Here is a 23,593-nt window from a genome sequence, read left to right as displayed (position 1 = left end):
GCTTCTTTATAGGTGACATCCTGAACAAAGTGATTGTCAAAATGTGAACTCTTTGACAGAGGGAAGAAATTCTTAAAGATGGCACTATCCCATGTAGTGACCAGACAGCAGTGGAGGACATAACACTCAAATTTTTCAAACCTGGGCACAGTTTCACGAGAGCAGATTCTATCCACCGTGATGTGGAGCTGGCAATGAAGAAGCACCCTGGTGGAAAACTGTATGACTTTGATGACTTTGACGTCATCAGCAGGTCCAGCCCCAACAATGAAGTCATCAAACTCAAGAACGAGGATGTCCTGGTTTGGAAGGGTGGCCAAAGTCTGGCAAAGCTCAAGAAGACTGGGGTGAAGCTGGCTAGCAGGAGAGAGATTCAGGCCAGGAAAGGCTCCAAGAATCTCTTCTACAAGACCTCTCATGACCAGGAAGAACACTGTGAGCTCGGCTCCCTGGAGAAGGATTTGAAGAGGAAGCAGTCAGGGCCACCATCTCGCCTCTGTGAGGAGGACAAAGGAGTATCTCTCAGCAAGAAGACAGACATCATCAACAAGCTCATCCCTCTTATGCCAGAGACCAGGAGACACTTCTGTAAGGAATTGAAAGTTTCTGAGACTGCTGTTGAGGATGCCCTGGCCAATGAAACTGTTACAGAATTACATGTGTAGGCCTATCTCCCGTCAAAGCATTCAGAATTAATCAATTGATTAATTGATATCAATTAATTGTCCAATTCATATTAATTGTTGTTTACATATCCACACATACAGACCTGTAACTGTAAGAGTTTGTTCATAACATTAAAAGTCATTTCCACTTGTTGTACTTCATTAGAATAGAATAGAATAGAATAGAATAGAATAGACATCTTTATTGTCCACTCAATTACATTAAAAACTAAGATATTCCTCACACAATTCTTACTGCAGTTTATCACTGTTTGGCCATATGATTGTACTGCAGTAAAACAAAGGCAAAGTGCATTTTTATTAGCCGTAAAGCTGCCAAGGTCAGCCTGAAGGTCAAACTACAATATGCTTGAAATTCACTGCACTCTCATCTAATCAATCATAAACTTGGTAGTTACATATAATTTGATGCTTACACTTGGCAAACAAAAAACACAAAAAGCACTACTACTGCACTTTGGCTTTGTAGGGCAGAATGAACATTTGCACATTTCAGATCAATATTTTGTTCATTTCATTCTCTTCAATTAAAGTTTAAACCTGTAGCAGCTCTTCTCGCTTAGAATATATTTCAAATATTTTTTATTTTTTAAATTTCTTTCTATCTTTTTTAATATTATTTAAATGACTTACTTACTTATTATTTAGAATTACTTAATTTTGTGTATATTTTTGACTGCTTTGCACCACAACACCATGCAAATTCCTTGTATGTGCAAACCTACTTGGCAATAAACATGTTTCTGATTCTGTACATTCTGTATATGGCTGCATATCAATGCAATGAATGCACCTTTCTTGATGCCTGATTTTAGGACAACATATTCTTTTTGTCTGCATTTTGCCAATGTTTAACAGTGACAGTATAAGAGACAGACAGGAAACATGGGGAGAGAGACAAGCAACAAAATGAACATCGAACACTAGAGGTTGCAGTTTAACCTGTGACCAAGTTACAGTGACTGAATAGCTAAACATGTGTCAGGCACATATAGTGTGATAAAATCTTATTATAATTTTATAATCCTGGTGTAAACAGATAAACAGATTTTGATTTTTATGACATTTTAGGGGCCAGACTTTTATGGTGTACAAGTGCTTTTCAGAATGAGTACTCTTTTAAGCGTCTGTGTGTGTCTTAAGTCATGACAAATGCAGACATTTACAGAAATAGCTAGAACACAAATTCTTTTCACTTAATTAATAATATTAACATAATGCTGTCACAGTGAGAAATTAAAAGAGATATTTAAGCAGAGATGTGTTGCTCTAAGCTCGGCTGTTGTAGGTATTATGGTCAGTCTTGGTTAGAGTACTGTGCCCTATGTGCAGGTGGTTGTTAGTGATGGGAGACGGTTCCAACAATCTCAGAATGTAATTTTTGGATGTTTGACTTGGATGATCTTTGTCATCATCTTTGTTGTTAGTATGTTGTAACCAGCTGCCTGGGCTCCTGCATTTTTACTATGAAAGACCATCTTAGTCAAAAATGAATTTATATTAGACTAACCTGACTAAACTAAACTAAAAAAATGAATCTTGGTTGTGAAACTGACCAGTTTATACTATATGTGCATTTTTATACATTTTAATGGTGACACTGGTGCTACATATGTAGGTTTTTTATGGAAGAAATTGTTCACCAACAACATATGACATGAGTTTGTATCAATATTTAGTACACTCAGTTCTGACATCCCATGGACAATCATGCACCTTACATATTTTGGGTATAAGGTGCTGTTATCATATGTAATACTTTGTGTAGATTATTCAGGTATCTATCTATCTATCTATCTATCTATCTATCTATCTATCTATCTATCTATCTATCTATCTATCTATCTATCTGTCTATCTATCTATCTGTCTTTTAGACATTACACTTTGAAACAACCCCCTCCCCCCCCCGAATGTTTCATGTTAAAAAGCAAAAATGATCAATTCTTTCTCATGGTGGCAGCAATATGATGCTGTATTTGATTAAATTAGATGTTTGTTGTTGTTGTTTTTTTCCAGTGACTTCTGTGAATGTCTGTCTTTATCTTTTTATTACTATGAGTGGATTCTGCTTTTGCTGGTTGTGGTCACTCTTTCCATTTGGATGCTCTCATATAAGCTGCAATTTTGAGTTCTGTTTTCTGTCTCAGTCATCCTACAATTATTATTCATCTGCAGTATGTTCTCCTTTTGCATTATTTCAGTTTAGATGCAATTCTTTTGACTTTTGTGCATTTTAAATCTGTTTCATACAACAGATTTGTCTTGTGAACATTAATCGGGGGCGGGGGTGAGTTTTTTAAATGGACCTATGGCTGATAAGCATCAGTCATACATTCGATTCTGTGTGGCTGATAGGGCTTCCGACCATGACGCAATAACAACACTATATCCTGATTGGGCAAACCTTTCTGACGTATCACCTCACTAAGTTGCCCATTGGTCAGAGGCAGTAGGTTAAACTGGGGATCGTATTTTTGTTCCTGTGTCAACGAAAAGAAGAAAAGAACAGTAGACAGTGAGACCGGGATAAGTTTTCATCAAAGATAGTTCTTTTTTTCACACCTTAACGGAAAAGTCTCCTCACATCTGACACCAGCCAGATCTCCACTCCTTTTGAAGATGGTAAGTGGGATGATAGCCGAGCTCACAGCTAACGGCTAACGGGGGTAGCTACTAGCTTGATCCGATGTTTAGCCGTCGCCAGCCGTCGAGCTCCCTCATTCGGGTTATGTCTATTTACTGGAATCTCTGGCGTTAATTAAAAGTCTTTATGTACGGCTTTTCAATTTAATAAATACACGGACTATAATAAATGTCGTATATCAAATTTTAAAATCACCGCGCACCTTGTATCATTAATTATCGGATTGAGGCTAGGCTAGTGTTGCTAATGTAAAGTTACATATCAAGTGGATGGTCGCTAACGGGCTCTTTATTATCTTCCCATTAACGTTATATCAGCGTTACCCAGCGTTAGTGATGTTGTTAAAGGCAAATACACTTCAGCCTAAATTTAACGCTGAACAAATACGCGTTAAGTTAGCTGAACTTCTGTTAACGTTATTCACTAGCGTTAAGTTAGGTGCTGTCTGTAAAGCAAAAAAGCTTTGATTTGATTCAGTGTCAAGAGTTCAAATGATTATGAATATAGAGTTTAAATTGAAGAGAAAGAACTGTCGTCCATCAGTAAGAGAGGAAAAAAAGTTTATTTAATGTCGATGGTGGATTTGTTTCATGTCAGTTTGATTTTGAGTGCTAGTTCGTCTTAGTTGATTGTTAAATTATTAACACCAGTGTACTGAAAGAAATCTGTGTGAATGTTTATTAAAGATAGTCACATTGGTTTGTTTTAGTGTTGAAACAGTAGATTGATTATTTTGATAAAAGCTGTTTATTAGATGTACAGTGACCATATGCACTAACGTTAGAGCTGCAACGATTAGTCCATTAATCGATCGTCAGAAAATGAATCAGCAACTATTTTGATAATGGACTCATCATTTCTGTAATTTTTCAAGCAAAAATGTTGACTGTTTGATGGTTTCGGTTTCTCGAATGTGGACGATTTGCTGTTTTCATTTTCATATAAATGACATTTTACACTGTTAGTATGATTTTTAAAAAAGAAATTAGACATCACTGTGTCCTCTGAGAAATTGTGAATGCCATTTTTTTTTCAATATTTTGTAACGTTTAATAGACTAAATGATTAACCAAGAAAATAATTGTTTAATTGTCTGAAGGAAAATAATCATTAGTTGTAGTTGTAGTCCAAGTTTAAATACAAGTGCAAAACAAGTTAAAAAAGACGTCCCTTTATTAATATAAGACCACAATATTTGTTGGCATGATTTGTACTGGTATTTGTCGGCAGCAAAAAAAGGGGACTGTTAAAGCTTTCCCACACTGGTGTAGACAACCTATCAAGCACTAGATCTGGTTTACAGTTATATTGGTGCATTTAACTACTTTCTGTCCACCAAGGTGAACTTCATCCCCTTCAGTCAGTAAGTTAATACTGTTAGTAAAGCGGCTTGACGATTTCTCAAAACACATCTAACTTTTAGGTTTTCTTTTATAACAGGACTTATATTTGCACATGCACAACCTGAGTTGGCTTAACTACTTTTTTGTCTCTCCAGAACTCCAATGTGGAGAATTTGCCCCCTCATGTTCTTCGCTTGGTATACAAAGAGGTTTCAGCTTTAGCAGCAGACCCGCCTGAGGGTATCAAGATTTATCCCAGCGATGAAGATATTACTGAATTGCACACAGCCATTGAAGGACCGGGTAAGGATTGCAATACAATGTCGCATAAAGACTCTGATGAATTAGTTTTGTTACGCGAAATCGAAGAGATCAACTTAATAGTAAATTCAGCTCATACATAAATCTGTATTGTTTTTTTAGAATCTCACACTCTTTCATCTCTACAGTCTCTCACTGTATTGCCTCACGTACCATGGTTTTAAGGATGTTAAATTAAATTACTGAAAGGTCAGCAGAGCAACCTGAATTTTGACATTTTAATGATGGAACAGCTTAACAGACACATAACAATCACACAAGGCTTAAGTAGACCATATACTGCACTCCAAAAAATAAAAGAAGTTGGCTTGCTATTATTAAATGGCCTAATTTTTTCCCTTCATAATCATCCAGCTAACCTATGAAGTTATTCCTACAATAAAATCATCCAGTTTTGTAATTACATGACTCCCTGGCCTTTAGAGTGCCAGTACTTCTTAATTTAGAGCTAACTTTAGCCAGTGAGGCAACTCGTAGCTCATGGTTGGTTGTGCACCACTCATATAATTACAACTTCCAATTCATGTTGCATCCATGTCATGCTTCACGTCAGCTGCCTCACCACTACACATTTAGTAAAATAACTTGATAACCATTTGGCAGTGAAGAGATTTCACCTAATGACCAACGCTATATTTTCAGCTGGTGGTAATAACACCTCGTAGCTGTTATGTTAGCTCTTATGTCGTCTAAGCTCTTACAGTTGTCTGCTCCACAATACTGTAGGTTGTTGGTTATAAGCCGATCTGCCAGCAGACCTTGTTTATGCCTCCTCAAAAATGTACGTTATTGTGTAAAGGATTCATTCTAGATTTTGCTAATTACATGTGTGATACACATCTGGCTCAAACCATCCAGCCAGTAATGTTCAATCTGTCATGTCACTACAAACTCATTGCTTCAGTAGGCATTGAAGAGCCTGATACTTCCACCACAGAGCACCTTCTCCGCAACACTTTGATTTATTAGGTGCTGATACTCTGCCAAGTTTTGCTTGTTGCATTCTTCAGTCAAAGGCAGTGTATTTGTCAGCTGAGGTAGATCATGTAGTCATTAACTTCAAGTGGCAACACAATAAGGTCACATATTCATTAGCGTGTGTGACTGCTTTCATCATAACCTAAATTAATTGTTAATTTAGGGGCAAGGCGTTTGATCTGTGATGGACTTTGATGTAATGTTTTCTGTTTTTGTCAGTTGACTCAGTTGCCGCTCTGTGACCTTCTTTCTTTTTATTGAGCAAGATTGGCACAGTCAGGACATACTGTTCATGTGATGAATTCTTTATGCTTTGACAGAGGGAACTCCATTTGCTGGTGGCATTTTCCGAATGCGTCTGGTCCTCGGGAAGGACTTCCCTGCTGTTCCACCCAAGGGGTATTTCTTGACCAAGATTTTCCACCCCAACGTGGGTCACAAAGGAGAGATCTGTGTCAACGTGTTGAAGAGGGACTGGAAGGCAGAACTCGGCCTCAGACATGTCTTACTTGTAAGAGGGATCATCAGTCTTTGTTGTTTTGATTGTCAGTTGCGTTGATTTCGCTGCAGTATTTTTAAACTACCATCTTTTTCCCGTGTTTCCCCACAGACAATCAAGTGTCTTCTCATCCATCCGAACCCAGAGTCGGCTCTGAATGAAGAGGCTGGACGCTTGCTCCTAGAGGACTATGCAGAATATGAGTCCCGTGCTCGTCTGCTCACAGAGATCCACGCCATGGGCGGGCCTGGCGGGACCTCTGGGGCACCTCAGGACCCTAACGACGGCCCACAGCCGAAGAAGCATGCAGGCGACCCTATGAAGAGAGCGGGACCCAGTGCAGCAGCAGTGCCAGCAGCTCTGGGTAACGGAGCTAATGGAGCCAGTACCACCACCAGCAATAGCAACAATAGTAGTAGCACTAATAATGTAGCAGGGAAAAAGAAAGCAGATAAAAAGCGTGCATTGAGGCGACTTTAATACCTCAGTAAAATTCAGTGTGTGTGCGTGTGCGAGAGTGTGTAAATATAAATATTGAAGTGTGCTGACGATGTTTTTGTTCCCTTTTTTTTCCCCGACTCTTTCTACCACCGATCCAGACTGTCCACTTTTTACTCATACCTTCCCCTTTGCTCTGCCACTAGTTTGTCTCGTCCTGTTGGCATTACAGGTTCGTTAATTATTTCCATACCTAAAAGACATGACGAAAGATATTTGTTCCTCTTTTAAAAGAAAGAAGACTCCTTCACTGCGAAAATCATGTCATCGGTTGCATTTTTCCCTCGGCCTATTGTGAATGAATGACACCTGAAATGGGTTTTCACTGTGCTAAACATGGCCTCTAATGTCTGTCCATTAATGAGACATTACTATTATTGTCCTAGATCAGCTGTGAACATGATGTCGGCTCTTTTTAAACTGTCTCCTGCTAAATGCCGCTGTGATGGTACTGTGTACTGCTCAGCCAGGCTCACTCCGAGCCTAAACCAGGATATAATTTACAGTAAAGTCAGGTTTTCAAATTGAGCTGCAAGGAAAATAATGGTAGAAGTTGCTAAACAATTATGCAAGAAGTCATTGGGAGAGAAGTATTAATGTCACATGAAATAGTGAAAATCTTTTAAAATTGTTTTCCATTTTGTGATCTGAATGAAGTAAAGGTATGGAAAGAGTTAGCTGTGGAGTATAGAAAGTCTGTCATTGTTCTTCATAAAATCTCTATCCCTTTAAGTTTTTATTTTTCTAAAATGGTTTCACTGTCCAGTATTTTCAAAAGTTGTTTATAATTGACATGTCCATATTCAGCTGTCTTGTGGTTGTGTGTGAAGACCTAGATGAGTGGCTGTAAGGGATTAGGGTAGGTTGCAAGGCTACGTTAATAGAAAATGAATCCTCTTTTATCTGTATTGAACATACAGTGGTGTGACTCGCTTATACTACCCCCTGCTCCCCTACAAAGCAGTATGTGCTCTCAAATACCCAGCTTTCCAACCAGCCATGTGGGTACCAGAGAAGACATCAGTAGGAGAAGCTCCACGTTTGATAGAAATCGTCTCCTCACCCCCGTTGCACCGGCAGGATTTCTTTGAGCAGGTTTTCTCTCTGTGCTAAATGCATGCGGGGCCTACATTTCCCAAGGAAACACACTGAAGCTCTGTCTTAGTTGGAACGGAAAAGGTGCCTCTGAAACTCCTGTCACCGTGCAAACTGTTAGGTGGATATTTTTGTGTCCATTTTAAATTATTTAAGTTAATAAAACATTGAAATACGAGAAGTGAAATGAAAAATGAGTCATATTTGCTCTTTTATTTGATGTCGTTTTTGCTTGCATAATTATTTGTTATGGTAAAAAATGAAGCTATTCTGTAGTGAAGTCTCAGTGTAGCTGCTGGGAATTGATACTAGGGTGAAGCTTTTACCGTTCAGTGACGTATAATAGCACTTAATTTTGTTTATAGTGGCGTCCTGTTCTGCAGTGATGGAATAACCATTATGGGAAAACCAGTAATTGCATCCACCCCAGCAAACCAGTGAGTGAAAGTGCACCCGATAGAGCGTCATTGGACCATCTAATGACTGGCTACGCTGGCCTCCCACCCACCCGTGTAGAAATAGCAGCCTGCCATGCAGGTAATCATCAGGCCCTTGGACACCTGGGTGCTCCTGATAACTCTTTACACACCTTCCCCAAGCCGCATTTTGGAAGTGCTTACCTCCTTCCACACCTGGCATCCACCTCTAGCATTGTCTTTGCCGCTATCGTTGAAGAAACACTTCAGAATAATGTAATGTGTTAAGACATCCATCTTAGTGGTCTCATATGTGGTCTGGGTGCGTGCTGGGTTTCCAGCATCACATACAATGTTATGGTGTTGATCATGATTCACCCTGTAATCACTGATTCCAGTTCATTTAACAGTCCTTGGTTTAAATTTATAGAAAAAACCTTAATTCATTCATGTGTCAGAGATCTGAGGATTGTGAGGAGGCAGCTACTGTATTTGACAGCAGTGGCGGACTTAACCATTAGGCAACATCCTGGGGTCCCCGATTAAAAGGCCCCCAAACAGCTATAGATTGATTGTGATGTTTAGATATGAAAAATACTGAATTATGTTATTATACTAACTCATTGTACCCAGAAATAAGTTACAAAAGACCCCCAAAGCACTTAAAAATTATGCAACTGTGTTATTTCTACTTCAGAGGAAAACAATCACTACATTGACAGATAAATGTTACACTGCAAATTCAGATTTTACTCATGAAATATAACAAATAAAATATGATGCATTATTATTCATTAAACTATCCAGAATTATATAAAACAGAATTAAAAGCTCCACCTTGAACAGATATGTAAATTTAAGTACGTTGTACTAGTAAGACCTCTCTTTAAAGGACCAGTGTGTAAAACTTAGTGGCATCTAGCGGTGAATACACCTCCCCTACCACCCCCCACCCCCCCATCCATTATCCAGGTCCCTTACCGTACCCCATCAATTAAAATGTAGGCTAATTATCTCCCCTGAATATTAAGGTTGATTATTATTCTGTGTTATATCTTTTAAAAAAAAGCATGTCATTGGATGCCAAATTATAGATTTGATTTAATAGCATAGCATCGGCCAGCTCCGATGAGGGTGTGACAACTAAACAGCTGAGCTCCAAAGACGCCAATACAAACATTTCAGATTTTCTTCATTTTCAGGCTGTTTTTGTGGATTTCAAGCTAGTCACGGTTAAATGTTGTGCCTGGGGCATGTGTAATAGTGATACTAGTTACCTGGAGAGATTGGAAGGAAATGTACGTTTCTTCTGCTTTCCAAAACCTTGAAAAGTGTAGGCTGTGGATAAAGTTATGTGGACGTCCAAACTCCCAGTTGAACCCCTCAAAGATCAACAAGCACAGCTATGTCTGCTCCAAGGTATGTAATTACTTTTGCTAACTGTAAAATAAACATTGAGACCATTTTATGTTGTTATTAGCAGATGTTAGCTGGTTAATTTAAATCTTAAATTAGCCATCCATGGCACTAGCAAGCCTAGCCAGCTAAGCAAATATGGCTTAGCTGGTGTTAACAGCTCTGGGTCAACAGTTTGCAACGTCGGTAAAGTTAGACTAATGTTAGCTTTGTTACTCGTGATCTAGCCAGCTTGCTAAATTTAAGATGTTACAGTTGAGCTCTAGCAAACCAAGTGGGTACCTTGATGTCTAAATTTTAGATTAAAAGTTCATTATTTGTCATTATTTGTCATTTCAGCACTTTGTCAATGGGCAGCCCAGTCCCAAGCGCCCAAATCCTGCTTCTGGTCTCGTTCTTGATCATGAACAGCAGCCAATCAGAAAGCGGTAATTTGGTGCCAAACAGGAAGCATTCTTATTAATTGTTCCAAAGTAAAACAAGAGCAGCCTAACAAGGAAAAATCTGAGGCTACTGGAAAAAACAGGATATGTATCCATAGCTAAGGTGTTCATTAGAAAACTGGTGGCATTTTTCCAACACACTGCCCCTTTAAATCTTCACCTTTAAGTAAAAATTGTAATATCAAGACTTTAACTTCAACAGTATTAATAGTTTTACTCAAGAAAAAAGTTTTGATTACTTCTGCCAGTACCAACATTCCCAGTTTGAGAAAGGATGATGGCATTTACCTGGGGCCCCCAAAACCACTAAACCCGCCCCTGTGTGACAGTATTGAGCAACAAATACAAACCCTCTACTATCTCTCCTCCACTCTTTCACGTTTTTGCTCATGTCCGAACTGTCCCCTGCTCGTCCTAAACTTAAATAAATCCCCGAATGGCCAAATGTAGGTTTGTGTCTAATTGATAGTTTCGCTGACGCTCCAGTGTTAAAGCTTTTGCGCCAATCCCCTCCCTTCCCTGTTTTCATCGCTTTCATAATTGCCACCAACATAATGACACAGTTGCTGTGGCAACCATGTCTCTCTCTCTCAGTGTGTGTGTGTGTATGTATGTGTGTCTCTTTCTGTCTCACACACACACACACTTACACACACACACTTTGAATCTCGCAGGTCCTCCGCTGAATTTACCGGCTGCTTCAATCTTGCAAGTTTTTTTTTTAATTTTTAATTGCGTTTTCATCGCGTTAATTGTCTCATCCTTGCCTTTCACTTTTGAAAAGTAGTCAAATCCCTGACCGATATTTTTTATTTTTGTCAGTGCCAACAACACGAAGGCCATACGGTCATTCAGTTAAAGAGGGAAATGAAATGGAGGGCAATAAAGATGAACGCCACCAGTTGAATGACCGTCAGCTCAGCGCCGAGAAGAGTTGAGAGTCTCATCGGCACCAGTCTGACTAACCAATCACAGCGCTCCCTCACTGGCGGACCTCCGTGGGGCCAGTCGCAGTTATAGGCGGTGTAACCTATCTCGCTTGGAAATTATGAAGGGAACCTGCCTCAGTCAATTTCAGATGGAGAAAAGTTAAATTAGGGGATTTTTTTTTTTTTTTGGTGATTTGACATTTTTTGCGCTTAATCAGGCTGCTGAATTACTGCGGTTTCTCGAGGATAGTTAACTTGTGCGGATTTTTTCTCGATGTATAGTTTAATTGCCTTGTCACTTGTATAAGAAAATCTCAGAACATCTCGTTGGGAACTGACTCTCTCTCCTGCTCGCGTTTTCTCTCCCTCTCTCTCTCTCTCTCTTTTTCTGTCGTGAAAATGGATTATCGATAGCCTCATGGAGACGCAGCGAGAACGATTGAGATCTGCAGCACTTGTCAAAAACACTGACATTTAAAAAAAACAAACAAAAAACAAACAAAACAACAGCAACAACAACAAAAAAACAGGTGGCAGATCCAGCAACAGTTCACGCTGTCCTGATCATCCTCAGCTACAATAACAGGCTGCCATCTGAGAGACGCTGAGATACAGTGCGCAGGCTCTTCCCAGCGCTCTTCTCCAGCATCAAACCCCAGAGCAACGCACAGGTAAGGCACGACATTATGCACCTTTTATTAACGCAACGCCAATTACGCGAATTACAGGTAAAAACCGTTTTATACCTTCACTGTATGCTTCTGTGTGTATGTAAAAATGAGTTTGGCATCTGTTTTTACACGCATCAGCTTGATTGGTGGCTGTCAAACAAAACATTTGGATGAAAAAGCTGCGCCACAGAAACAACTGCACATACGCTTTAAGGCTGAGGCAGACATGTTTTTTTTATCACTTAAATCACTTAAATCGACAAGTCATAGTATATTATTAGAATATTGATATTAAGAACACTGATAATACACACCGACACATCCAGCCGGACTACACACACACACATACACACCGGCACGGATACACCCACGCACTCTTAGCCTACTGATAACATGCAAGTCATGTCCAAAACCCGCATGCTTCTTCATTGCAAGTTGCAACTTAGTAACCTAATGAATGGTGCGTTGTAGTGTAAGGAGTCATGTCCAAATCAGTTTGCCAATGCAAAGTCGTTGCGCAGCAGATATTTACTAAAAGACTAAAATCCCCCGCTGCTTTCTCTATAACTAAATGTCTTTTGTGTCGACATGACATGTATTGAGGATGTTTTTTCCCCTCATTGATTTACATCACAGCGCGTCTTGCAACAGCGCTTCCAAAGAAGAAGAAGAAAAAAAAGAGGCCATTTTGTTTCATTTTCCAACAAACACCTGTTGAAATTGTTGCATGCCCACCCGTCTGCACAGCTCGCCAGCATCCTGCAACGAAAAGTAAAAAAGAGGGGGTCGTTTGGTTCATTTGCTTTGACACAATTGCGTGCAATGCCAGGAATCTGTTGAAACCCTTTTTGTCCTCCCTCCCTCCAGTGGCCACGTAACTCCGGGATGCATCTTCACAGTTGTGAATGTGGTGCCCTTCACTCTCTGGTTCCTTGCTTTCTATAGGCCTATTACTCTCTTGCTGCATTGCTTCAGCACAGTATGTAAAGAGAGATACCTATAGGAAAACATTTGCTTTTATATGTTGAGTCACTTTATTGGAATACTATATTTCAAGGTTTTTGAATGCAGGAGGACCGGCCCTCCGTATTTTTTAAAGATGAACTGGCATGTTTGTTTTCAATTGAAAAATCTCATGCATTGAGAAAAAGCTGTAATTTCACGTTTATTGGGGAATCGTTTGGCTCTCTGGCCAGAAAATCCTCATCGAGTGAGTGAAGTCAGGGCCGAAAATATGGTAATGTAAGTTGAGCCAGCGTTCGCAGGTGACGGAGCGAGGCATCGGTGTCATCTTGTTGAGCAAAAGACGAGGCAGATGTGACTTTTGAAATCTGGTTTTGACTAAAGAGTGTAGATTGGATTCTGCCTCCCTTCTCTTTCACTGCCTCTTTCACTCACACACAGACAGAGCTGCAGTGCTATTCTGAGAGAGTTAGCTGCCTCAACCCACGCACAGAATCTGAGAAAGAGAGAAAGGCAGAACGAGGGAGAAAGAGGAGAAGGAGGGAGCATAGAGGAATAAAGGAGAGAGAAAGGCAGAGACTGACTAAAAGGAGGTTTACAGGATGCCTACTATAGTCTCTCACATGCACACACATGAACATCAAACACACACACACACACACACACACACAAAGCCTTTTTATTGTTTTACAATCTACTCCTTTAACTGCTCTAACAGCAGCTGATTTGCAGTCTTGATTAGCACCCTTCTTGTGTGTGTGGCATGTACTGTATTTGCAGATCTATTTGGTGGTGCTGTTTGTGTGATGTGCTATGTTGTATTGGTAAGTGCTGGGAGAAATGTACTTGATTCTGTGCCACCCACACACCGCCCTCCCACTCATGGTCGTCTCTGCATCTATACCTCTGGCTCTTTCCCGCTCGCCACAATCTCTTTGCTCATTTAAATCCCTACCCTGCATTTATCCCTTTGCTCTCTTTCTCTCTCGTTCTCTATCATTGGCTTTTTTTCAGGAGCGTGTTGCTCCTGCAACGGATCGGAGCACGCTATAACACACACGCACACACACACACACACAATGCAAGTACATAATGCAATTAATAAAAATGACTGTGTTGCAGATGTTCGCACACAAATGTCAAAAAGTGAGAAGTGAGGAGCTCGCAGATCTTTCCCCTCTAATCATGTCTCTTGTTTGTATTACAGTGGAAACTCGGCCGACACATTCCAGGTTCGATTGTCGACATGTAAAACCCGAAGACAATTCTGGAAATCAAGCAGAACATTTAGAGACGACAGAGGAAAAATTTTCCCGGAGAGCTCGTTTGGAACATTAGTCGGTGGGAGAGAACTGCTGCTTTGTGTCTCCCCTTTTTTTTTTTCCTTCTCTGAACTCTCCTCAGAAGGTTAGAGGAGCATGTAACTGAAACAAGTGGAGCCCTCGGTGATTTCAGCATTCTGTCTCCCCCATCTGTGCCTACATTCTCTGCTACAGATAGGGACGTTTTGATAATTACATATAATTATAATTTCTGTGGGAGACAGATCTGCCTCTGTCTATTATTGCCAACACCTCCAACACAATAACTTCACACATTTACATATTTCTCAACAAAAGTGATATTCTTTGAACCTCGGAGACGAATCAGGAATAATTTTGCTTAGACATGTCACACGGAGAAGCAATGCGCCACTCAGTTCATATCTAATTAGTGATACAGTTAAATGACACGGGCAACTTTTGTGCCTAAAACTGAGTACAGAACATTTAACATCCACAACATTTTGCCTGATGTGTTTCACAGGCTGGGAGCCATTTCCTTGGTTTATGCTTGCTCCTAATTTTCAGTTGATACAGTCTTCTAGCACTTAAGCTGAGCCTCGCTCATTATCACCCCCAGCCCAATCACAGTCGGTGCCGGGCGAGTACTGATGCACATTAATCCAACCATATAAAAGATTGAGATAAAGTACATGGTGTATCTATGGATGTGACGAGTGCCTAGAACAAGTTAATATGGAGATAAGTCTCTGCTCCGGAGAGACTAGGCATTATTAATGGACAGCTTTCAGAGTTAGTCCCATATTTCGTCAGTGGTGCAGTCTGTTAATTATATTTGCTTGTTTACAATGCCAAAAAGCACCAAACATATGACGAGAATTATAGATTTCATACATTTTTTCAGAAAATAATTGCTTACAGATTAAATAAGTGCCAATTCCGAATGTATGTGCCAGACTGAAATAGTCAACCAGGAACAAAACAGATCAAACTGTTTACATTTGACAAAACACACGGCCATAGACTATTGTTGTTCAAGTGCCATGATCAGCACGGGAATGTACAGGACTGCCATATTTTATTGAAAATTCTTGCTACTAATTTTTACAGGCTTCTGTGCTGAAATAACAAAAAAATCCAAGAGTACGACAGATATTTGTTCTTTTGTGCAGTGGGACATGTAGAACAAGGCAGTAAGGACTAAAAGCATGAAGATTATTTTTGTCCTTTTTACAAAACTGCAACCATTTTAGTGTTCTGGACTTGAGAGTTCCTTTCTAGCAGTAAATTAAAACCATTTAATACTATTAAACCTACCAACTGATCTTTCAGTTTTATTATCCCTGACTTTTTCTATAATTATACAATATAAATGCTCCATTTCTGACAAAACAAAAAAACAGTTTAACATTACTGAATGAAACTACTGATATATTGTTAATATCTAGTACATGCTACCTGAATATTTTCACATGCCATTTTAGTGGGTTAAACTGCAAAAGCGGATACAGCGTTGTAACTGCATTGACTCAACAACAGAAAATAGATCTCTTAGTCATGTAAAAATGACGCCCACCACCAATCTCCGAATCCTCGCTGTCTCCCTGCTCTCCCTCCTTACTGCCCCACTTACCACTGTTGTGGAGACCTCTCCGTCCCCCCCTCCTCAGCACATAGACCGCTCAGGGAGGCCGTTCACCGAGCAGCCCAAAACCGCCCCCAGTCCCTCTCTTCTGCTCCTTGCTATCCAGGCCAATATCCGACCAGCTGCTCTCCAAGGCAGGACCAAAACCCCTGAGAAACTTCCAGAAACCTCAGAGGGAGTCCTGGAGACGCCCCCGAGACCCCTTCCCCAAGTCATGTTCCCCAAGAATGTGACTTCAGCAGAGGCCCTCGCACCTCCCTTAGGCGCAGCCCAGGTTGCACCACGGCTGATCGATGTATGGGTGGATGTATGTCGGGGTTACTATGATGTAATGGGACACTTTGACAGCTCTTTCAACTGCTCCAAGGACACCTTCATCTATTGTTGTGGAACCTGCCACTACCGCTTCTGCTGTCCAGATCGTAGCCGACAACTGGAGCAGGACATATGTAAAAACTATGACTCTCCAGACTGGGCCAAGCCTCAGACAGACGCCATGATTATACCAGAGGTATTTGGTCCTGACCCAGACTTTGATCCGCTGAAGCAGCAGAGCCACAATACAGGCTTCGTCATCGGAGGTGTGATTGTGTTCATGGTGGCTGTAGCTGTCGGCATCAAGGTGGTCTTCAACAAGGTGCAACAGGAAGCCAACCAAAGGGATCTCAATATGCCCAGGTGAGGCTTTTTTTTCTTCTGCTATTTATTTCATCACCTTTCATCACTGGAATGGTTTTCTTCCATGTGTAAATGCTATAATGAAATTAGGTTTTCAGGACTCCATAAATGGCCTAGATTCATCATTCTGGGCTCAAAATAATGTTACTAGTCATCATCTGAAATAAATTCGATCTTCTTTAAGTGGCTGCTGCAGAATTCATGATTATTTTGATTCCTCTGGGCTTTTTATCTCATAAATGGCTCGTAATCTTGACAATGAAGATTTACATTTAGGTTTCTGTACAGGTTTCCCATCTTGGGCTGGTGGCGAATGATGGTAATCAGACCAATATTACCTGTTGCTTTGGCCCCTTAAAGAAAGCAAAAAAACTATATTACTTTTCTAATTTTGTAACATGTTCATCACTTTATACACATTTATATTGAAATAGGTCAGCATGAAAGAGGCTGCAAAACCTAATTTCTCACCACAAACACCACTACATACAGTATAAGTATACATACTAAATGTCTCTCACGTCACTAGAATTGGTCTGTAAGGTTAATGTCTTTGCTTTAGCCCCGAAGCCTTCATCCTCACATGAATATGGTCGATCTATTGCTAATCCATTATCAACAATTTTACTGTCCAAAATGAAACGAACCTTATGAACAATGTCTGTGATGGCAAATATGAAAAAATACTCAACAAATAGCAAGAGAGTAAGACATTATTCATCAACATGAATTTGACTTTAACTTTGTTTGTAATCATTATCAAGCCATTAGCCAACAGATCACTGTCAAATTTAATCTTGCATTTCCTTTTTGCTTGTGTTAATTATGTCATTAGAGCTCTGGTTGACATGTTGCGACACCAGTCGAGTCCCGTCCAGCAGGATGAGAGAAACAACAGCGTGGCTCTGGCTGTGGGGGACGGACAGGGGACACTGGGGAGACCTCCAAAAAATCTTTACGCCCCAGGACTGCCCAGCAAGGACAACAGATGTGAGAGTCTAAGGCTTTTTAGAACATTGTAAAAATAGCACAAACAACAGCACAATTTATCATCTCTATGCAGAGGCACATTGAGTTTGTCATGTCTGTAAGTGAATGCATGTTCTTTTTCTTGTCCATCAAGATATCTGTGCAGCTATTTAAGAGAGATAAAAATCCTCAAATTTAATATTTTAATCTTTAACAAAAGCATGTCTATCACGGTTATCATTTGTAATTTCTCTGTACTGGCTGTGGTCACTGAAAAAAACATACTTCTACTTAAAGATTCAAGTAGTTAAATGCACAGGAATCTAGGGACAGGTTCTCTTGAAATATGTATGCTTTACATGATGATGATGCTGAGAATCTCTGTGCATGAAAGACCATGTGAAGGTGAATTGATGTAGAAGGATAAACGAGTATAGTCGCTTTGATCTTTTTATGCTGAAACACCACTGATCTGCAAACTGCCTGACATCCATTTTGTGTGCTGATTACCTTATGTTCTTTTGACTTACAGTGGGCAATTTGCAACACAATTTCATCCACTCATCAGGCTCCAGCCCCAAACACTCTGCAACTATCGGTAAGGCAGCTGGTGAAAGCTGGGCTCCTATGTAAATTACATGTAATCATCGCAATGCTTCATTTGCTTCATTCAGTTTCATTTTAAGCTGAAAAGTAGAGTCTTTCATCCTAACAATAATAATGATTATCATAGCGTTGGTTGCTGATGTTAGTGTTGAAAGCAAGTTAAAATCTGTCTGTTCCAGTGAATATTAGCAGCTTCAAACACTGCTTCGTGTGGCGCGCGAGGAGCAAATCTCATTTAACACATAGTCGTTTTCTCCCTGCGGTCTCTGTAGAACGCACCCCTCGAATGAACAATGCTCAGCTGGCAGCTGGAGGCACCTTGCTCTCCAGTAAACACAACAACACCAAATCCCAGCCCGCCTTCCACCACTCCCTGCACAACCTGGCTCAGCTGCCTCCCTCTTATGAGAGTGCCACCAAGCCAGAGCTCAACAGATACTCCTCACTCAAACGGCTCGGTAAGTACCTTCATTTTCGAGAAATGAGGACGAATGTACCAGTCTGTCTGCCCCTTGGTCCCCCTTACAGTGCGGTTTTTGCAGCTGTTTCATCAGCACTGGAACACGGTGACACTCTTGACACTATGGCATAGAGAGCAGGATGCGTCATTATGTGCTGAAAGTATTTACTGTGGTGATAAACAATTCAGAGAAATTTTGTTTGGCTTTCAGAAAAAGGTCTTGATGAGTACTCGTCTGGTTACTGCACCACCAAGCGCCGGCCTCACACAGCCCAGCCGGCCCTCCAGTCCTCTCAGCACCACCTCCACTGGGGTGGAGACTACACCCTCAGTGGGAGAGGAACCCTCCCTAGGCACGCAGCCCGTCCCTGGATCCCGCCGCCACCCTCTGGCATGCCTGCTTCACCCACTCCCAATCCTTACCCCCTGGATCCCCCGGAGCCCCAGTACAACCCCAACTATGACACTCTCTCCAAGCCCCCGAGGAAAGTGAAGTCCACTGACCAGCTGCTCAACATGGGTGACATCCCTGGCAACACGGGGACCCTGTCCCGGCTGTCCAAGAACCAGCAACACCAGTACTATAAAGCCATGGCTGCCTCCAATAAGAACTCAAACACACAGACCCTCACCCGCAAGACCCAGGACAGGCAGGAGAGGCAGGAGCGACAGGAACGACTGCTCATGTCCCCGGACCATTTGGAGGACAGGATGGGGGTCGGCGGGATGGGGGTTGTAGACCCGTACGCCCACACAGGAGGGATTGTCCCAACGCTGCCTCGCCAGCAGAAGGCCCAGTCCCAGCAGAACGTCTGCGCTACGCCCTCCCTCGACCGACACCACATGATCAAGATGAACTCTCACCCCACATCCGGACGAGAGCAGGAGAGGAACACGGGCATGACGGGGCACATGAGCGGGGGCATGGGCTGGGCGGGGGAGATGCCCGGGGCGGGGGTAGTCATGGGAACGGGAACACTAGGGGGCCACAGCGCCAGGAGGATGGCTTTCGCAGCAAAAAGGCAGAACACCATTGAGCAGCTACATTTCATACCGGGAGGGGGCGGCGGGGGGTCCGCAGGAAGCGGGGGAGGCAGTCAGGGAATCAGGACGGGGAGTAAAAATGAGGTGACGGTGTGAGGTTTGTGCCTAATGTAGAGTTTACCCCTCATCAAAGGTTTGGGAATAGATCACCCTTCTGCATTTAACTATTAGATTTACAACTACAAGTAATACAACTAGAATAAAGTATAAAGTATAGTAACAGTATAATGTGTTTAGGCTATTCAAATTAGTGTTATCTTGTAATTAAATAGCTTGAATATGATTACTTATAAAAATTTAAACTCTAGATGAGGAATATCTGTTCCAATTATGTGATAGCCTACATCAGCCATATTTTGTAACAGAATTTGCCATATTGCCATATACAGCGGTGCCGTTACTTGTAGAAAGACTGACTGGAAGGGTGAAACAAAACCAACAGAAGTGTCGTTCATACTTTTGTTTTTATATATGTTTTTCAAAAAGTACTCAGGAGCCATATTAGATAGGGAAACAGACGATTAAAAAAAAAAAAAAAGAGGTCAATGAAGAGGAGGACCACGTGGAATATTGTATCACAGAATTTATTTGAGAATTGAGCCAACTACCCGCTAGACTGTCAATCTGCTCGGCCCTCGCCAACAATGATTTATTAAACTGAATCTCATGGGTGAGCAGTCCGATGGACCGGACGAGTCTAGATGAAGCGTGTGCCTGGTGAGGGATTTTGGAGATCCGACACTCACTGCTCACTCTGCTGAGCCAACCTCACCCCGACACAGGGAGACAGAACTGACTTTTGTCGCTTCCTGTGTGTGAATCAGCGGACAAGGTGGGGGGCTGTTTTTAGGAGTATTGAACTCTTCGGACTGGCACAGAGCAGCCTGATACTATTGGCAGGACTCCGCGCCCGATTTAAACTGCGGACATACCCACACTACCAATCCGATGCCTGGGTTGCCTAGTTTTCCATGTGACCTTAGATCAAATCCCCAGAGGAAGTCTCATGCTCTATCACTGTTACACTACAGAAGATGATATTAGATCACACTATGGGTGATTGTTCCCTAATGTCCTCATCTATAGATCAGGACCTAACTATAAAAACAATGGGCTATGAAATAATTGAGAGCCATCAGTCGTATTATTAATACAAAAAATAAATAAATCTTGACATAAACACACAGGAGTCAAGAGATGTGTTAAGTTTACTAATAAAAAGGCAACTTACTTTAATGTAGGTTGTGTATGAAGCAGGAAGGTTTTTTCTACAGAGCACAAATGAATAGACCATGACGCAGAGATTGCACTTACACAACTGTCCTTCAAAGCCATTTATGGAGATACAAAGAAAAATACTACAGAAGAAGCTGGTCTGACAATCACCATTTTATTATTTTCACCAGGTGACAAATTATATAAGTCAGTGATATTTTGTACAGTCAAAGGATTGGCTTCAGAGCGAGCCAAGAGAAAGAGAGAGAGGGCAACCAGGGGGCTTCCTCCTGCGTGGCTCCATATGCCGAAAGACACTCGGATGGTTAGGAAGCCCTTCCCATCCTCTGACGAAGACCTTGCTGTATCATAACGCACTTCAGCCAGTATGAGTAACAAAAAAAACAACAAAAAAAAGAAAATAGAAAAAAAAAATCTTCATCAATAACAACGCTTATCAATACTAAGGGCTATCCTATCCTATATACTGTAGTATGTGATATCTGTGGTCCATATAAAATGCTATCTCTTTCTCTTGATTTTGTGTTGATATTGTCATGATGTATTAAGTATTAATGTGTACAAAAAACAAGAGCAATTTAAGCACAGTTCAAAGAGAAACACAGAGACAAAACTTTGCACAAATCTATCCCCTGATATTTGCACCAGATACAAACATACTTTGTATCGTGTCCTCAAGGTTTACATTCTGTACAAGCACGGCTGAAAAAGTGTGACTGATCGATGGAAGGTATTGAATTGGGAGAGGAATCTTTTTTTTTTTTTTTTTTTTAAATCAACAGTAATCAGAGGTAATTACGCCGATCAAAGAAGGAATTTGTTAATGCTTGGTTTTTGTTCAGTCATGCGAAAGGATACAAAGATGAAATGCTGATAAACAGAAACACGGATTTCATTCGGACAATCTTCCTATACACAGTGCTAAATGTAGTTGTTATGAATATGATGGAGTGTTATTATTAATAATTATTATAACTGTTATGGTTATTATTAACAATTATCTTATGATGTGATGTTCTTTTACTTGGTGGGATTTAAGTGTTTATTGTTTTTAGATAACTAGCATTCTCATGACTAGTTGGTTTTTCATACATCGGGTCATAAATTCAAGTTTTTTAAAAAAAACATTCCAAATCTTGATGCATGCCAGCTCCATTTCATTGAGAGGCATTTACAGTATGCCTGGATTTTAAGGTCATTTATGCTTACATGGCCAATTTTTCCAGCTGTATGTACTGTGCCTAGACATCGGCCTTATGACTTCTTGATCTCAAGTGATTACTTAGGTTTCCACTCTGGTACAAAAAAAAAAACATCTGTTGAAAAAAATCTGCAGCCTTCTATGTGTTGATGACGGTGTTATAACAGCCAGTGAGGGAGGGATAGATGCGTCTGGGACGGGCCAGAAGTTATCAACGCCACCAGACTAGAGACGGTCTGTTGTTTCCATTGCAGCAGCCTGACCCAATAACTTGTGGGTTGCACACACTGAAACCCATGATGCCATAATGTATGTGTGTTCGGATGAATGTTTATTACACAAGTCGGAAAGAAACGGAGGTCTAATGGAAACCCGGATGTTTTGAATGCAGTGTCTTTTTTCAGGGAAATAGGACAGATGACATACAGTAGTATTAGATTTTTTTAATAGAGCCACAAAAGGTCTGTAGCAAAGTCTGTAATATCTCACAAGCCATATCCATCTAAAACTCATTATCACAGTTTTATAAATGGTTAATCTAATTTGTGCAAGTATTGTATTTTGTATAGCTAGTACAATCAGAATATTTTGAGTGATCTCTTCGACATTAATTTGAGGATTCAACAAATTATGTGTTAGTATTTAATGAATTGTACAGTGCCAAACTCATAACATTTTGTTGTCTTTCTATTGTCACGGCCTTCTCCATGGCAACAGGGGTATTTCTTTTTCACAACTGAGAACTAATACGCAGGCAAGTACGCTAGTTTTCAGAGAGAAATGAATGAATATGGTGTGTGTTTTTACCATTATGAATTCATTTAGAGTGAGGATGGTTAATTGCCACCTGAAATGTAAGAAGCATTACCAACACTAAATTGTATGGACAGGTATCGTGTCCAGTAATGAAATTCATGGATTTATTTTCATGCCTATAAATTTCAAACCTTTTGTTATTGTTCAATGCATTGATCCCCTTGGATACGACAGTGACTAACAAAGAATTTGTATAATAAAGTTGGTGGGAAAAAAAATGTTTTGTCATTTATTACAGAGTTCTTGTTCTTGAATGATTTTTTCACCTTGGTCGTAACTGAGGGTGAATTCAGGACTTATTCTCTGAACACATTGAATATCGCCTCACTCTTATTTCTCTGAGACATGAATGGTTGCGTCACCTCCAACCTCTGCAGTTTAAGTCTCTGGCACGTGCACCACAGTTATCAATAACTATAACTCTCATTCAGTAATATTGAAATATATTCTCAGTTATCTAAGTGGGCAACATCTTACAGATCTTCCTCAAAAATTAAACCTTTTCATACTGCTTTCTTGAAGAAGCAAACATTGAAGCAACACACACTTTACCATGCAGCAAAGCAAAATACAAATGGGGCTACAAGGTTTTCAATTATGGTTTAAGTTTCAGAGTCAAGTTTATTGTCATATACTTGTAACAATGCAACATCATTACCCTTAATGAAAATCTTAATAAAAAGTGGCTTATTTAGTGATTAAAATAAAACAGTATTTACATTACATTACATTTAATGATAAGGTCTTAGGA

General features: G+C 40.5%; 2 protein-coding genes across 4 annotated transcripts; both read left to right on the top strand.

The window, feature by feature from the left end:
* The first annotated feature begins 3,119 nt into the window (after window positions 1-3,119).
* On the top strand, window positions 3,120-7,024 carry ube2s (ubiquitin-conjugating enzyme E2S). Its single transcript, XM_042422850.1, has 4 exons — window positions 3,120-3,310; window positions 4,831-4,978; window positions 6,295-6,485; window positions 6,585-7,024. The coding sequence occupies exons 1-4, from the start codon at window positions 3,308-3,310 to the stop codon at window positions 6,951-6,953; spliced, it is 711 nt and encodes a 236-aa protein (XP_042278784.1). The 5' UTR covers window positions 3,120-3,307; the 3' UTR covers window positions 6,954-7,024.
* A 2,614-nt stretch (window positions 7,025-9,638) lies between these two features.
* LOC121904928 (protein shisa-6) lies at window positions 9,639-19,685 on the top strand. Of its 3 annotated transcripts, none has more exons than XM_042422738.1 (7): window positions 9,639-9,901; window positions 11,845-11,941; window positions 14,112-16,510; window positions 17,346-17,500; window positions 18,012-18,077; window positions 18,358-18,543; window positions 18,757-19,685. In XM_042422738.1, the coding sequence occupies exons 3-7, from the start codon at window positions 15,753-15,755 to the stop codon at window positions 19,683-19,685; spliced, it is 2,094 nt and encodes a 697-aa protein (XP_042278672.1). In that variant the 5' UTR covers window positions 9,639-9,901; window positions 11,845-11,941; window positions 14,112-15,752. The 3 variants fall into 3 exon arrangements, with proteins under 3 accessions (XP_042278672.1, XP_042278671.1, XP_042278674.1); XM_042422737.1 differs by having other exon boundaries at window positions 11,685-11,941; XM_042422740.1 differs by lacking the exons at window positions 9,639-9,901; window positions 11,845-11,941 and adding an exon at window positions 12,655-12,712.
* The last annotated feature ends 3,908 nt before the right edge of the window (window positions 19,686-23,593 follow it).

Source organism: Thunnus maccoyii, chromosome 10 (genome assembly GCF_910596095.1).
Source record: "Thunnus maccoyii chromosome 10, fThuMac1.1, whole genome shotgun sequence".
Classification (NCBI taxonomy): domain Eukaryota; kingdom Metazoa; phylum Chordata; class Actinopteri; order Scombriformes; family Scombridae; genus Thunnus; species Thunnus maccoyii.
Note: the sequence above shows the minus strand (reverse complement) of the source record. Positions and strands in the feature narration are given on the sequence as shown.